General features: G+C 37.5%; 1 protein-coding gene across 1 annotated transcript in view; it reads left to right on the forward strand.

The window, feature by feature from the left end:
* galt (galactose-1-phosphate uridylyltransferase) overlaps window positions 1-16,611 on the forward strand; it is a 37,174-nt gene extending 20,563 nt beyond the window's left edge. The window contains exons 8-11 of the mRNA XM_063480830.1: window positions 2,564-2,696; window positions 3,727-3,810; window positions 15,716-15,870; window positions 16,294-16,611. Of these exons, the coding sequence (XP_063336900.1) occupies window positions 2,564-2,696; window positions 3,727-3,810; window positions 15,716-15,870; window positions 16,294-16,344 (423 nt within the window). The 3' untranslated portion in view covers window positions 16,345-16,611. The remainder of the gene's footprint in view (window positions 1-2,563; window positions 2,697-3,726; window positions 3,811-15,715; window positions 15,871-16,293) is intronic.
* Window positions 16,612-17,030: the final 419 nt, after the last annotated feature.

Genomic DNA, 17,030 nt, shown 5'->3' on the forward strand with positions numbered 1-17,030 from the left:
TAAAATTTAAAAACAATCTCAAAATTACAAGAAGCCAGTATAGAGAAGGTATGTGTATTTATTTCCTTTGACAATGCATTGTGTTGAGTTGTTGATCTGTGTATTATTTTATTCTTGTCTCTTACAAACCTTATGATTATACACAGCACACTATAAAATCATTTTAGTACCATTTTGAGAGATGTGATTCACTGAGTGCTCCATTCAGCATTATCAATTTAACACAAACTTTACTTTTGCAGTTAGAAGAAAGGATTTACCAGAGCCTATCAGTGATCCTTGGATTGTTTCTGCTCGTTGACTTGTTCTTATTCGAGACTTTCCAAATGTACTGCTGCTACGTCTTTTTAGGCAAGCGAAATCACACATCATACAAGCCTGTGTGCAGTGTGTCAATTAGGTGCTATGGATGATGGAAACCAAGAAGTGCAGTTGTACAGCTCATGATTTTGGCTTTCTGCCACAGTTCTTTTCAGTCTCAATACACTCACAGATCATGTTTCAGATTTCCAGCAGGCAGATTTTTCCATCAAACGAGCTCTTATAAATTCACTCTTCACCTGGTAGTACTAAGCAACAGACAGGCATCTTAGCTTCATATCTTTGGTTAAAGAACCCTTTGAGGTGTTAATTTATCAGGTCTGTGCTTTGATAACACTAAGCAGTGAGTTCTGTTAGGAAATACATGCAAACAAACAGAACCTGGAAGTAAAATGCAAAGAGAAAAAAAGATTGCATGTATTCTGTTGGGATTACTATGAAGCCAAGTTGCATCAGATTCATGCTAGTGATTTAACACACACACAAGCACGTGCACACACTTATCTATTTTTGATGGATTGTAATAGCAAGGTCAGGGCTTGTTTGTGCCCATTCATCAGCTTGTTAATTCTTGGCTTCAGACACATTTTGCATATAAACAATTTATGATAATTAGGCTACTTGCTGCGAACAGCCAAACCTGACTGACCCATTATATTACCATTTTGAACCCACTTTGTTAAAGCATGCTCTTTTCTTTTTCTTTTTTTTTTAACTTTATGGCTCCTTTTTCTAGTGTAATAAGCTAAAGGGATCAAATTACTACTTTCAACATGTGTAGGGTAATTTTAGTTTAGCAAACATAAGTGTGAATGTTTCTGTGTAGCATCGGGTATATCTTTATGTATCATGGAAATTTTTTTTTCTCTTTTTTTTCTGTTTGCATAATATAAGACAGCAAAACCATATACAGGTATACAGTATCTGTATGACACATACCATAAGAGGTATAATTACAGTATATAATAATGTGGAGGGGTTTTTTTGTTAGGAAAATGGGAAATGGGTGCGGTGCAAAACATGAAACAAATGGAGATGCACAATATAAGGCAAAAACTAAGTTTGTACAATTTAATGGGCTTGAAAAATCAACATTTGGTATGATCCCCTTTTATTATCCAGCATAGCATGAACTATCTTCATAGCTTCTTGAAGGACTAGTGCCTGAAATGCAGCCCCAAACCATGACAGAGCCTCTATTGTATTTTACAGTCAGCTGCAGACTTTTACTGTTTACCTTTCTCAAATTTCAAATTTGGATTTATCACTCCATAAGACCTGTTGCCACTGATCTTTCTCGTCAGTTCTTGTGTAATTTGGCAAACCTCAATTTTTGTCTCCTTGTTTTTCTTGCTTACGAATAGCTTCTTGACAACCAATCTTCCACTGAGACCATTTCTGATGAGGTATCAGTAGATGTGTCAGATGCACCTCTCAGATCCTGTGTCAGGTCTTTGCTGCACTTTTTCCTATTTCTTAAGGAAATGACTTTCAGATACTGTTTATCTGTTGTAGGTCAATTTTGTAGCCCTGTTCCTTTTTTTTGTCGTCCATTTGTTTGATTTCCTCAAAATTCTTAAGGACACACTTAACATCCTGGTGAGATATCCCGAGCTTTTTGATAACAGCTCTTTGGGAATCACCTTGTTGATATGAAAATACTATTTTATGCCTGTCAAAGTGTTATCTTTGGCTTTTTCATAAATTCAAGGAAAGCACGTGACCAAAAATACCTAAAGATACAATTAAATGTTGCTTCTTTGCTTTGTTGTCTGTTAGGTGTACATGGGACACTGTTGAGTCATCCCTTGAGTCAGGTGTCTTTTTTATGCTTGAATGATTCATAGGTTAGTGTTAGGTGTCTCAATAAATAAACACACATTCCTATGAAAATGGTCGGGTACAAGGACTGGAGTGAAAATGAATGTAAATCAGCCAATGTACAAAGAAAAGCTTATTAAGTTATTCAGAAAGGCTGAAGAAACTATTGCTAAGGCAACTTTAAAAATATAAAAAAGTCTGGCTTATTGGAACTGAGATTTAAATAAAACCTTGGAGGCTAAAGACTTTTGCACAGCAGAAGTAATTTTGGTTTGTAAAAATGGTAATGTGATGACCTCATAAAGTATCTGGGAAGCCACTTTAGCTTTATATCAGCAATTTAGACTTCATATTATTGATATGTAATACATAATTCTGCTTCTTTGCACACTTTAAAACATGTTAATGTGTATCCTCTTAGGAACGTGTTGTGGTGGAGAGTTCTGATTGGCTGGCAGTGGTTCCATATTGGGCAACTTGGCCCTATCAGACATTGTTGTTGCCAAGACGACATGTCCTCCGAATCAGTGACTTGACAACAGAGGAAAGAGAGGGTAAGTGTGTGTGTTTTAAGACTGTCTGTGTGTAAGGATACTTACAGAGTTAGTGACTGAGAGAGTGATACGGCAATTTAGAGTTCTCTGAGGTGAAACTGTGATTGAGTGAAGAACCTGCAGCTTTGATTTCTGATATGTATCATCTTCAAAGTAGAAAAAGTATATAATTTTAGACCCTTTTACACACTTTAAGTTCAAAAAGTGTTGTCTAAGCTGTTTAAGTACTATGTAACTACAGAAGAGTATTGCCTTTTAATACATTTGTCAAATCCTCCACTATGTGAAATTGTTGTAACTGATTACTTAATTTTTTGTTATTGTTAGGCAATTTCTTTTTGTAAAATAATGATTAACTTTATCTTTCGGTTTTTGTGTTAACACTATTCCAAATAATTAATCATTGTTAAAGTATGGTTTAATGGTTTACATGCATTTAAGGTTAAAGACATTATAGACATTATATACTTGATTAAAATTGCAAATACATCACCTTTTCTCCAGCATATAGGCCAATGACAGAATGTTTTTGAACTGTGTATTACAAATATTTTAGCTCTCAAAGATAAAGATAGATAAAGATAAAATTAAAGAAGAGATCATATTTTAGATATTAGAAGTGAAACTAATGATTAATTGTGACAGATTACTTTGAATCATTTTTTTTCTTTTTATCTGTCGTGTGTGTGTGCGCGCGCGTGCGTGCGTGTGTGTGTGTGTTTGTAATTGTTTGTATACTAATAGTTATGGACTTTTTTCTGAGTTTTATATTCCAGTTTCCCTCCAAAATACAGATTTTTATTTTTTAACTTTTCAGTTGAAAGCTTTTTTGCTTGCACATTTGTTTCTCATTTCACATTTAAAGTTTTTTTTTCACTCTTACATCCTTGCTTCAGCTTCCCTTCCTCATGTAGTTAATTTTTAACTATGCGCACAGGTATATAAGTATATGTAAATGTATTCATGCTCCCTATTTTCCACACTATTTGCCTTTAGTCATTATATCTATGTCTGTGTTACTGTTTGTCAGGTCTGGCTGCCATTATGAAGCAACTACTGACCAAATATGACAATCTGTTCGAAGTCTCTTTTCCATACTCCATGGGCTGGCATGGTAAGACAAAAAGTGGGATGGTCAGGGGGGAATTAAAAAGAAACAGTTCTGGCATAAATATTTTTATGATATTTTAAGAGAGTGAAAGAAATGTGAGAGACAGATGGCAGAAAACTTTCAAGATAATTTTAGTTTAAATAAATAGATGGATGTATCACATGTAGACTACTACAAAATATTGTAATATATCCATATAATAATATTTGGAAAATGACACAGATATCTTATCTTAAAGATATATCTTTGCCTCTGTGAACTGTCACAGTGAATTTTAAATCAGTCAATCAAGGTGTGATTGAAGTGCAGACTCTCAGCTTTAAATGAAGGGGTTTACTAAACGTATTGCCTTGACTGTTCGGCAATTATAGCCATTTTTATACAGTGCCCCATTTTCAAAATTAACTGAACAAACTAACAATTTTAAATATTAGGAGGTTTTCACTACTTTGCAGTCAATTACTGCCTGACATCTAAAACCCATGGGCATCACCAAATGATGCATTTTCTCCTTTGAGATGCTTTGCTAGGCCTTTACTGCAATCACTTTGCTTTTGCTTTGTCCATCTCTCGTTCTTTGGTTTTGTCTTTAGCAACCGAAGTGCATGCTCTATTGCAGTGGTTCTTAACCTTGTTGGAGGTACCGAACCCCACCAGTTTCATATGCGCATCCACTGAACCCCTCTTTAGTGAAAAATAAAATAGGATTGTTTTTCAAATTAAAGACATACATATGTTTTTTACTGGTGCACAAAATGAGCCGTGCATATCACGGCTGAGGCTCTGCTAAACCCCTGAGACCGACTCACCGAACCCCTAGGGTTCGATCGAATCCAGGTTAAGAACCACTGCTCTATTGGTTGAGATCAGGTGAATGACTTGGCCGTTGAAGGATGTCCAATTCCTTTTCCTTGAGAACCTCTTTGTTCGCTTTTGCACTGTGCTTTGGGTCATTATCAATTTATACTGTAAAGTTCCATCTAATCAATTTTGCATGATTTGACTGAATCTGAGTGATCAGCTAGTGCAGTTATTATACAGGGTGTGCCATTTATATGGATACACCATAATAACATGGGAATGGTTGGTGATATTAAAGTCCTGTCTGTGGCACATTAGTATATGTGAGGGGGCAAACTCCTCAAGATGGGTGGTGACCATGGTGGCCATTTAGAAGTCGGCCATCTTGGATGCAACTTTTGTTTTTTCAATAGGAAGAGGGCCATGTGACACATCAAACTTATTGGTAATGTCACAAGAAAAACAATGGTGTGCTTGGTTTCAACGTAACTTATTATTCCTGTAGAATAATCTATAAAAATGTGTGTTTTCAAGTGTTTTCATAGTCAGTATTTAAATGATTTCTCATACCACACCAAACTGGCACCAATGAGAAGTCATATGGAAGGAGGGTGATTAAAATTCTGTCACACCTTGTGTTTTTGACAGCCCCGCAGATTTGTAATACTGAAAATCGACCCCACTTTGACTTCATATGCATTATATTTTCTGCAACACAAGATTAAGGATGCCACTTCTTGCCTTTTTCCTTACATCCTTCTCTCGCATATGGTTTTTCTTTGAGCTTTCAATTGCTTTTCTCCACCTCTTGTTATATTTAATTATTTGTGCCACCCTTTCTCCATTAAGTCAACGTTCACCCTGTGACATGCTTTTTTAATAATGGCAGATCGGCATAATTAACATGCAGAGGACTTCTCATCCCCAGTCTTCCACCTATCTCCTTGATCGGTCTTTTCTCCCCAACATAATTTTGCAAAGGCACTTCATCATACACCAACACAAAATGAACATATGAATATTGATCAGCTCGTCCAATGTCACTGGAAAGATATATGTTCGTTAAGGTGCAACACACGTTTTCTGATGTTTAGATAGCTCTTGCTGCAATTGCATCATCTCTGCTGTAATAAATTGGTTGATAAAGTCTCAGCTTTGACATCAGCCACTTACTGTGTTACCACTTTAGTGTGCACTCAGACACATTGAAATATTTACATTTTTAAAACTTCTACAAAAGATACAACCTTTTTGTCTCTTACGTAAAACAGGAGATCTTACAGATAAAGAGGACTCACACATGGTGTAATTTATACTCTTCCAGTCTGGCATATGTTAAATGATGAAGCTTTTTAAATTTCTTTTTTTTAATAAAGGCATACTGACTGAATGTTATCATATACAACATTTAGTTTTGATTTGAGATTCTACTTAAACACATTTGATTGTTTTCTAATTGTCTTTTTGGCCAGGTAGGGTAGGAATAAGATGTAATCACCTCAGAATCCTAGTTTCCTTGCAATCAGTGTTTTCCATATTTACTCTCTTTTAGCTCTGTTTTGGTTCCCTTTGGAGAAATATCAGCATGCTTTGCAGTTAACTTTGTCTGTTTACCATTTTATGCAGGGATGAAAGTGTTGAGACACACCTCTTAATCATGTTTTATTCAGTTTCTTGCCACGGGTGTATAAAGTCATGCTCCCAGACTGTCTTTACAAACAATTATGAAAGAATGGTTTGTTCTTAAGAGCTCACTGAGCACGGTACTGCAATAGGATGCCACCACTGCAGCAAGTCGTTACTGCAGCAAGTCGTTCTGTGTAATTCCATTCCTTATATATATTCGTTGATTTGACCAAATTCCACCAAAATAAGGCTTGGCGACCTCCAAAATCAAATGTTATTCTCAACCATTTAGTGCCTAAAATTGCACTGGTATACTCATTTAAATTGACTATTGAATACTTTTTTTTCTACTTTGAATACAAAAAATCAGACTGAACTGAAATGTTTTATTTTAACGAATTTTTTAACCATTGGTTGCACACAGAGATATTTCACAAATGACTATACTGTTACCGCATTTTTTTTGACATTCTCCTTGTGAAATCCAAACGACATCGAGTCTCATTCCCTTGCTTGTTTGAAACTCCCACTGTCGCCATATTTTTCCCTATAGTAGTATATAAAAACACATGCTAGGTAGAAAGTGTTCCAGTTGGGAAGGGGAATTAATGATGCATTCGCAGTGTGTGGGAGAAAACGCCCCCACGGTGAATTACACGCAGACTGGCTTAATTTTATTATTATTAATAGGCAGTTTATACTCAGTGGTTACAATATAGCCTTTTGAACCATCGTACGTGGAAAAACTTGCGATACATAGAGTATATTTGATATATCGCCCACCCCTACACCAAAATGGACCACCTCCATACACCCCCTGCCACCTGCTCCTGCATCAAAGAGTTCCTCAAAAACCAGCCTCAATCAATCCGACTCAATCCCCACCCCTCGCCCCCACTGTCACTCAGCACCAGATACCCTGTACACATATGACTGCACACCTACCCACCTAACCAACCTCATCGTCAAGTATGCCAAAGACACCACTGTGGTTGGGCTCATCTCTGACGGAGATAAGACAGCGTATATGAAGTACAGAACTTCAGAAAATAACCCAAAGCTGAACATCCTTAAAACAAAAACACTCGTAATGGACAGATAGGTCTACTCTCCTCTCATTATAATTGGAGAATGGGTGAAATCTGTCTCCACCTTCAGGTTTCTGGTCACCCACCAGTGGCTGCACTTCCTCTGTGTCCTGAGGAAGAATAACCTGGACCAGATGCTGCTGTCCTTCTACTGCTCCTCAGTAGAGATTGTGCTCTCCTACTGCCTGGGTGTTTTTACGCAGGGACTACAACTGAGAACAGGAAGGCTGCACAGAGGGTAATTAACAATGCCACCACAAAAAATCATTGGCTGCCTTCCGCTACCCCTGGAGACCATTGCTGGATTCTCCTGTCTCGTGAAAACCAAGGCCATCACAGGTGACCCCTTGCACCCCGCCCACCAACTGTTTGACCCGCTGCCCTCTGGTTGGTGCCTCAGGTCAATCAGGTCCCACACCTCCAGACTCACAAATAGCTTCTTCCCGTGGGCCATTCGGATTGTCAGCAAACACTATCTTCCCACACCCTACCCCTCGCCCACCAGCATTGCCTCATCAATCTGAGCTATGGTCTAAGTAACCTTAACCACTCAGGCCACTCACACGCAGTCTCTTTTCAGACCAAGTCTTTTCTTTGCACTGCCTTCAAGCACTTTGCAACGATTTTGTTCTCCAATGTGTGCCTTTCTCTTATTTTTGTATATATCCCTCTTGATTGTATATATTTCTCCTGTTTGCTATTTATTCCTACTGTCTACTATTTATATTTTATTCTGCCACAGTTGGTGTGAAGCACCTACAATTTTGTTGTACATGTACAATAACAAATAAAGGACTATTCTACTCTATTCTATGCTATGCTATGCTATTGTGAAGTGGACATGTTTAGGAACTGCAATAATTTAGTCAAGACCATGTACAGATACAGAGTAGGGTCGCTGAGTGCTGATAGCATTGTGCATAACAGCCACCAATATTATGGTGTTACAACAATTGCAGAGTTGCAAACCTCCTTTGGCATTAACATTAGAACAATGGCTAGAGCTTCATGACATGGGTTTCCATGGCCAAGCAGCTGGATGAAAGTTTTACATTATGGAGTGGTTTAATGCACTCCATCCACCATTGGACCCTTGAGCAATGGAAGTATGTTCTCTTTGGATTAATTGTGCATCTAGGGCTGCAGTTTTAATCTTAATCATGATTTTGGCTTCTTACAATTAAATGACAATGTTCAAGTGATGTTTAAATTGCCTACTCCACCAACAGAACACGAAGCAAAAGCAAATAAAGTGTCCCCTAAATATTCACTGCCGGAATATTTCCCTGAGTATACCAGCCAGTTTTTTTTCCTGTGCCATGCAGCTTGAAGTTTCCTGCACCAGTCTAGAAAAGTAACAATACATTAAAAAGAAAAAGATGTACAACAAAGTTCAAATGTCTGCCACAGCAGAAGTTTAAGAACTTTCCCTTGAAGTGGATCAACATCCATTATTTATAAGTGCTTTGGATTGAGCAAAAGTGATGTTAACCAAGAACGAATCATATGCAAAGAGTTCACTGCAAAGTTACACAACTGCCTGGAAACACAAATGACAAAACTACAGTATAACTAATGCTTGAAGGCCAAGAAAAGCAATGCAGCTGCTGCTAATATAAATTGTCCAGCATTAACAATCCATCCAAATCAAAAAGATCCACTGAAGATGTGAAAATAGTGTTCTGTTTACAGATGCAATGAACAAATTCTGTCAGTAAAATCAATGAATAGTCATGACAAATAATCATGATCTCAATATTGATCAAAAATAATCACGATAATCCTTTTGACCATGACTAAGCAACCCTTGTGTCAGCTATAACGTTTGGCAGAGGAGGGATGCTATTTTGTTTGGGGTTTTTTTTGTTTTGTTTTGTTGTTTTTTTTGTTCTGGGTTGGGCTGTCCTCCTAAATTCCAGTGAAGGTAAATCTCAAAACTTTAGTTTACAATTTTAGACAATTCTGTGCTTCCAAATTTGGATGAAACATGGTTGAATGTCTTTGGTGAGAAAGAACTTTGCTGGCTTACAAAGAGCCCTGACCTTAACCACACAGAACACCTTTGGGATAAATTGGAACAGAGATTGTTGTTGGACGGTAGGATTTCGCTTGCAGTGACTGACCTCATGAGTTGTTTTCCTGGATGAATGGGCAAAGATTCCCATAAACATACTCTAAAATATTGTGTAATTCCTTCCCAAAAGAGTGGAAGCAGTCAAATCAATAGACTTAGAATGAGATATCATAAAAGCCCCTTTAGGTGTAGGAGGCCCATTACTTATTTATTTTTTCATCCATGTAATGTCTTTATAGCATTTTTTGCTAAAAAAAAAAAAAAAAAGAAAAAGAAAAAAAAAGCGTGAAGTCAGAAAAGGTGTTTGAATTTACATTTCAGGTTGAACCGATCAAGTCATATCCTCTGAGGAAAGCTGAATTTGTTGTTGAGTTACAAGTCATTGCGAATTGAATACATGACAGTGGTTTGGCATGCAACTGAAGACACTTTTTGACTTTGTGATGAAATAAATTTACATATTTATAAAATGGTGCAGGTGGCTCTTCAAAATGTTTTGCTGCTCTTTTATATTTTCAGTTTAACAAATGTTTATTTGCCGTCATGTATTTCAATGCTGCACCCATTTTTCTTGTACCTCCCCGTAATTTATAACTCATAAGGGAAATGAAAGAGCAGCAAAGTGAAAAAGCAAATAAACTTGTGGGAACTGTAGAAAAATATCACTTTTGCAATTTATATTGGATATCAAATATCAGCCCAAAATAAGTTTTCTGAGGTGAAGAAGCAACTTGTACACAAAAACAAGATTTCAAACTTTATCCAGAAAGTTCTCTGCTTTTTACGGAGGTGCTTCGTGAATGTACTGGCTGATAGTAACCTGTGCTTTAGAAAGTAAAGGAAATACATTACATACTGTGAGTCAAACCACAGAAATGTCCTTGCATCGTGTTCAAGCTGGGGCAGAGGTTAGCAGAGTGCAGTGATGCGATGAGGTGATGAATGACAGAAAGGACTGTAGTGCTATCATGGCTGAGTGGACAGAGTGATCCTTGTATAAGCTAAAGGTTGTCGGTTCAATCCTTGCAGCACCTGTGTCCTGTGAGTTGTTTTACTGAAAGGAAATCTCACTGCTCACTGACTGTATGTACGAAGGCAAAATCAATATTTTATTAATGATGACCAAAACTACTGTATTCCCATCAGTCTCATCTGGTCTTTGCATTTAGTAAGTAACTAAGTAACACATTAAATTAATACTGAGACACAGTACCTGTCAGACATCAGATTTTTTTTCTCAATACATGAAATTATAAAGTTGGCATTGTCCTTGTGAGCATATCAGTATGCTAAATTTAGCATTTAGCTTAAAGGTCAACTGTCTACTGCTATTTGGTCTGTTGTAATTCCCCATTTTTTTTTATTTTTGTTGTGACTTGTGTCTTCTTCCATTAGCATCCTCAGACCAGGGAAGGGTTTGATAGCAATCTGACTGGAAATAATAAACACAAGGTTAAAATGTATTATTTTGATTAGTCAAGAAAGAATTCAGAAATCTGTTATGTTCCAGAGAGCCAGTTTTTGGTCCATAAATATCTCTTGACAGATCAGTTTCAGAAAATGAAATCCTGTATTTTTAAGACCTACCACCTGAGTTGTCATGCTATCATTTTTTTCTAAAGGAGGTCACTAGGAACAAGGCAGCCCACATGAAAGATAGTTTTAAAAGGCGAGATGAAACACTCCCACCCAAACTGCAGTGTGGTGAAAAGGACAGAGGGCACCAGAGGACACAGTCATCGAATCACTTTCTTCTTTTTATTTTATTTGATATCAAATCTTTGAAGCACTCTAAAGTTGCCTATGGTGAAAGATCCCACAGATCTTGTGTTAAGTTTTGACTTTAATCTTCTAGTCTGTTTCATTTCTTAGAGTCTAAAAGACTCAGGTCAAGTTAAAGCAATGTGTTGAAGGTTGTAAGCAGGGACTCAGTAGCTGCACCTTTATTTTTTAGCAAACAGAATGACTTTGATACATTGGAGAATTGTCTCAGTTTAACAATTAAGACACAGTATTTCAAAATTAGGCCTTTAAATATTAGAATATTAAGCTAATACATATTTTGTTCGGTTTTGTAGTGTGCACTTAGCCAAAAACCTATAGCCAGGTTTTTATTGACACATTCTGTACTTGCAGATGATTAGGGGATTAAATGCCTGCCTGTTTTCTGCTACGTTTTGTATGTCTTGAAAGATTTCAGAGAGTTATGAATGCTTTGTCAGCATGGTGCGTTGTACTTTTTTCCACATGTCATTCACATCAGCATACTTTTAACTTTTGTTCTATGCAAAATTGCTTCAGTTTAAACATATTTAAAATAGACAGCTCATTTCAGATCAATGACATTTCAATTAAATTTAAACCTGGACTTTTTCCCCCCTTACCCTCAATTTCCTATGTTTGCGCAGTTCTTTGGTGGATTATTTTAAGCATTATATGATTTAAAACATATAGTTAAATCACTGACCCCAAGCTTTCTAGTCCCATAGGCAACAACTTTACTTTAAACTTTGTTTACTTTAAACACACCGACCTCTCACTCTATATATACAACACATAGCTTACATATCAGTTTCTACCTGTTTCTTTATTTTAGTTAATTTGGCAGAAGCCAGCTCTTATTATTTAGTGCTGGGCTTATTAGTGTCAGAGTGGTGACACAGAAAGATGGAGGACTGGGTGGATTCTGTTTGATTCACCTGGGAAATAATACATTATATTAAACTACCTTTCTGTTCCTTCAAGAGGCTTGCAGAGAGATGTGCAGCACATCACAGACAATATTACCAGGCTGAGTAAAGGACTTGAACACAGATTGAGGCAGACACAGTATGCAGGGTAACAGTGATGTATGGTAGTCGTAAAACATCTGTCAGATATATAGTGTTATTGCTTGTCTTTGAAAATTACACTGCTAACTGTTCTGATTTGTGGCCCCATATCCAGGAATATCTGTAACTTTGTTAACTGTGAAATAATGCACCCAGTAATATACTGAAACACATGCCAGCAGAGCAAACACACCCAAAGACGATTTAAAACTAGGTAATTGTCTTCTAATAGGAACATCTGTCTCTATTCATTCTTTATCTGACTGCTTCAGGCTTTTCTTTGTTCCTCCTTTTTTTCTCCCCCATCCATTAGTTTTCTTTATGTCGCCCTCCTGTCATCTGTATCTGTGTCTGATCAGACCCCGTTGTCAGGAAACTCACTCAAAAGGAGAAGCTTTCCTTGCGAATACAGTGTCCCAAGGGATATTTCATACTTCTTTTGCAAAGATATGTGCCACTGCATTTTTTTCTTCCCTGATCACTTAATTAGCTTGCAGTAAGATACAAAAAGTTATTTAAATGCTTCACTCATAAATCAGTGAGTATGTATTGTTGGTCTTGGCACTTAGGGGATTTAGAGACTCGATGTAATAACGCAAATGTTTTTGGAATTTTCTGCAAGTTTTATGAATTTACATATGCAGATGGTAGCAAATTAAAGGCAAAAGGCAGAATTAAATGGCAGACAAACATGATGAGTGCAAATGATTGAATGATCATGAAAGTTATGGTAATTATAGGCTATTGCTTTTGTGAGTCACCAGATCTCAACAGGAAGCACATTTGCACACTTTTTTCTTTAAATCAGAAAGCATGTCCTCACAAAAGCCCAAGTTGGAGGGAAGTTTTTGTTTCTGTTACACTACATCATGGGTTATTCTTTAATTTACCATGTTAGTTAACTGATTGTTAAGCTTGTTGTGAGCTGGCTGTGCATATTTTTACCCTTTAGTGTTCTTGATTGTGCTCTCGTCAATGTGTGAGTGTGCTTGTGTATTTATTTGTTTCGTAGTTTCACAGGCACACTGAGGAAATAAATAATAAGATACTTTGCTAGGTACACATGATCCACTGGTGGTCTGTTTCAGAAACTCATGATCTCCTGGGATTTTTCCACACATCTCTAGAGGTTACAGAGGATGGTATGAAAAAGAGAAAATATCTAAACAAAAACGCCAAATGAAATGACCAAACTGGCTGCTCATCCTGTCGGCTAAGAACAGGACACTAATGCTACATTTTGCACAGGCTCATTAAATTAGATGGTGGAAAATTGGAAAAATGGTCACTGGTCAAATGAGTCTCGATTTTTGCTGCAGCATTTGTATATTAGGGTCTTAGGAATTTGGTATAAGCAACATGAAAGCATAGATCCACCCATCTTGTATCAATTGTTCAGGCTGTTGGTGTTGATGGACTGCTTTCAATAACACATCATGTCACAAAGCTCATCGTTACTGGTTTCTTGACAATAACAGTGAGTTCAGTGTACTCACATGGCCTCCACAGTCACCAAATCTGAAACCAATGCAGTACTTTTGGTACGTGCTGGATAGGGCTGCCACAAACGATTATTTTGATAGTCGACTAATCAGATCATTCATCCATTGGACGTACAACTACAGCTTATTGTGCCAGCATGCATCTGCTCTTATATATCATTAGCTTACAGCTTTAAGTGTTTAAGGTATGTGCTAACTAAAAATAAAGACAAGATGACAGTTTATTAAAGTTTAATGAAATTTGCAGATTATTTGTTGGAGTTTAATAAACTCAGCCGTCTGCTCCTTGCTATCTAAAATATAACAGGACACCGGAGTATATTCTCGAGCATCTCACACTTCTGATAATCAGTTGTCTGCTTGACGTTTATTCAGCTGTGTAAAAACTAACTTTAATCTCAGCCAAACCTATTTCCTCAGGAGCAAATAAAATACTGAAAAAAAGCCAAACAATAACATTTTTAAGTTATCTAAGTGACTTATATATCATGTTTAACCTGAGTAGCGAAAGACGGCGGTGGGTTTGAAAACGATTTGCCGGGACTCCGGTGTTCTCACCGGCTCTAGTGAGCCTTGAACTCCGGCTAGCTATCGAGCTGGTGGGTAACAGACGGCTCCCAAAACGTCGGGGCGCTTTTGAAAATATGTGGTGTCTTGATAAACTGAGCAGATATTTGAAGTTTACACAGCTACATTCTCGCCTGAAAATATGTTAAATGTTTATTTTGTGACCCAGTAACAATAATAAGAGTAATATTAAAACCAACTAGCTACCGCCATTGTTGGAAACTGAGCAGGGCCGCGCTGGACCGCGCTATGAATTCTGGGACACAGCTTCTTCTTCTTCGGGGTTTAACGGCAGCTGGCATCCTTGTACATGCAGTGCTGCCATCTTCTGTCCGTTATTACACTCTTAAATCCTACTACTTATTCCTGCGTCTTTTGGGATTTTACAAAGCTTCAAACGACACGTCGACTATTAAATTAGTCGTCGACAATTTTGGTAGTCGACGTAATCGTGACTAGTCGACTAATCGTGGCAGCCTCAGTGCTGGACTCAGACATTCACATCACGGACCAAAATATTTGAGGATCTTGTGGAATCAGTGCCACAGAGGCAGTCCTGAAGGGAAGGGGTCCAACCCCTACTAACAAGTTGTACATGACAAAGAGGCCAGTGAGTGTATTTTAACATGCAGTGTCATACTGTCCTTCGAAAATTACAGTTCTTAGACTTGAAACATGGTGTCTTAACATGAAAATATGAAGGTGCAGGCATTCATGACTCTTCCACCAAGCCCTTGATGTGATATGTCAGATATATTTTTCATGGCTGCTTAGCATAGGCATCCTTTTTGTCCTTTGATTTGCCTTCTTGATTTTCCATGTCACTGCTAGACCAGACTGGCTCTCACAGAAACGAGCATAAACAATTTCACCACAACAGACCAACAGTTTAACATTATATTGTCACTGAAAACTCAGGTCCCATGTATGGCTTTCATTCTTATTCTGCAGATTGATCCTACACAAGGTTCTTCAGGATCTGTGGACCTATCAATATGAAAGCATCAGTATGCATATATAGAAAGTCTCAGGTCTCTAGGGTTGTGGAAAAAGTTGAACATTAGCAACCTTAATCTTTCTGAAGAATCTGTAGTCTCAGTCTGTAGCAGGGGTGTGGTCTCTGGCTCCGCTGCTGTGGAGGGGTGGTGCAGTGGGCTCGAGGGTCAGTGCCACTGTGGTTAGCAGGGCAGCTGCTGCCACTCAGTAATCAGTTTCTCCCTATTTCAGTGATGCAGGGGCTCGAGAGAGGAGCTGAGTCTGGAGTGGAGAAGCAGCTGAAAGCTGACCTCCCAACATAAGGAAAAAGAAAAGATGTATTGTGCAAATAAAACACGACAAAACTGTCACCTGAGGCTGCGCGGGGTCCATTCATTTCACACAATCCAACTCAAGATTCTCTTCTGTCTTCTTTTTTTCCAGGAGCGCCTACTGGCCCATATTTAAAAGAAGAAAACTCCCACTGGCAGCTTCATGCTCACTACTACCCACCTCTGCTGCGTTCAGCAACAGTTAAGAAGTTTATGGTGGGTTATGAGATGCTCGCCCAGGAGCAAAGAGATCTCACCCCTGAACAGGTAATACATTTATGCACATGCATTTATACCGAGCAGAGAACATGAACTTTTGATTTTTCTCATCTCCATTGAGCCTATCCAGACTACAGTCAAATGTCATAGTAACTATTTTTTACTCAAAGCTTCCTATAGTGAGTAACTACTGCAAGGAGAAGCTCAGCATCATAAACTGAATAATATTCAATTAAAAGTCAAAGTTGTGACTGTTATTATGGGACTGACACCTTAATTTTTGATTTACAAATATGTTTACAAATATTAATTTTGGAGATAAAAAGCTAATGTCTTTGAATCAAAAAAAGAAAAAAACATAAGTACAGGATTCCACTGATTCATGCTGTTGCTTTGAAAATGCATAAAACTCCATAAAATTGCATAAAAACTATGTCAAACTGCATAATAACTTTGTGTTTGTTGCCTTAGGCTGCCGAGAAGCTAAGAAACCTGCCAGATGAGCACTATAAAACCAGATAGATCCATGAAAACCAGAGCAAGAAAGGCATTGAATTGTAACAAACTGTGTGAAGGTTGGAAGACGTGTATTTAAAAGATTTGTTATTTTAAAAAAACAAAACGCATTTGCAAGAGACAAAAACCTCGTCTCAGAGTTACATGTTTAAGTACCATTTCTGACACAGGGCCGAAAGCTTTTTCTACTTGCACCGATCAAAGGAATATGTGAATATTTTCTATTTTCAGTACACATGTACAATATTTGGTACTGGATTTTTGACTGTAATAAAGGACTTTAAATAAAATGTGTGTGAAACCTCTCCTTTATACTTCAAAGAAGATAAAGAGCAAACAGTATTCTCCCCTTCCTCACATCCCTTCTGTTAAATACTTACAAACATTTGTTTGGTTATATTGGAAAGTGTTCAGCTACAAAGGCATTTCCTCAACAAAAACACACAGTGTTTTGTTAGTCAAATGAACGTCTTCACTAGAATATTGAAAAACTGGGCTAGGTCTAAGACTGTGCTACTCTTATTTTCATTATTATTATTTTTTCTTTTTTTTTTTAATCATAACGTCTTAACATTCAACACTGAAAAGTTATCCTTTTTTCTGATACTAAATCTATGGTCAGTGGTGATGTGGAACAAATTTCCAGTGAGCTGTTAGAGGACTCGTGAAATAAAATGTTCTACCTGCTACTG

Source organism: Pelmatolapia mariae, linkage group LG7 (genome assembly GCF_036321145.2).
Source record: "Pelmatolapia mariae isolate MD_Pm_ZW linkage group LG7, Pm_UMD_F_2, whole genome shotgun sequence".
Classification (NCBI taxonomy): domain Eukaryota; kingdom Metazoa; phylum Chordata; class Actinopteri; order Cichliformes; family Cichlidae; genus Pelmatolapia; species Pelmatolapia mariae.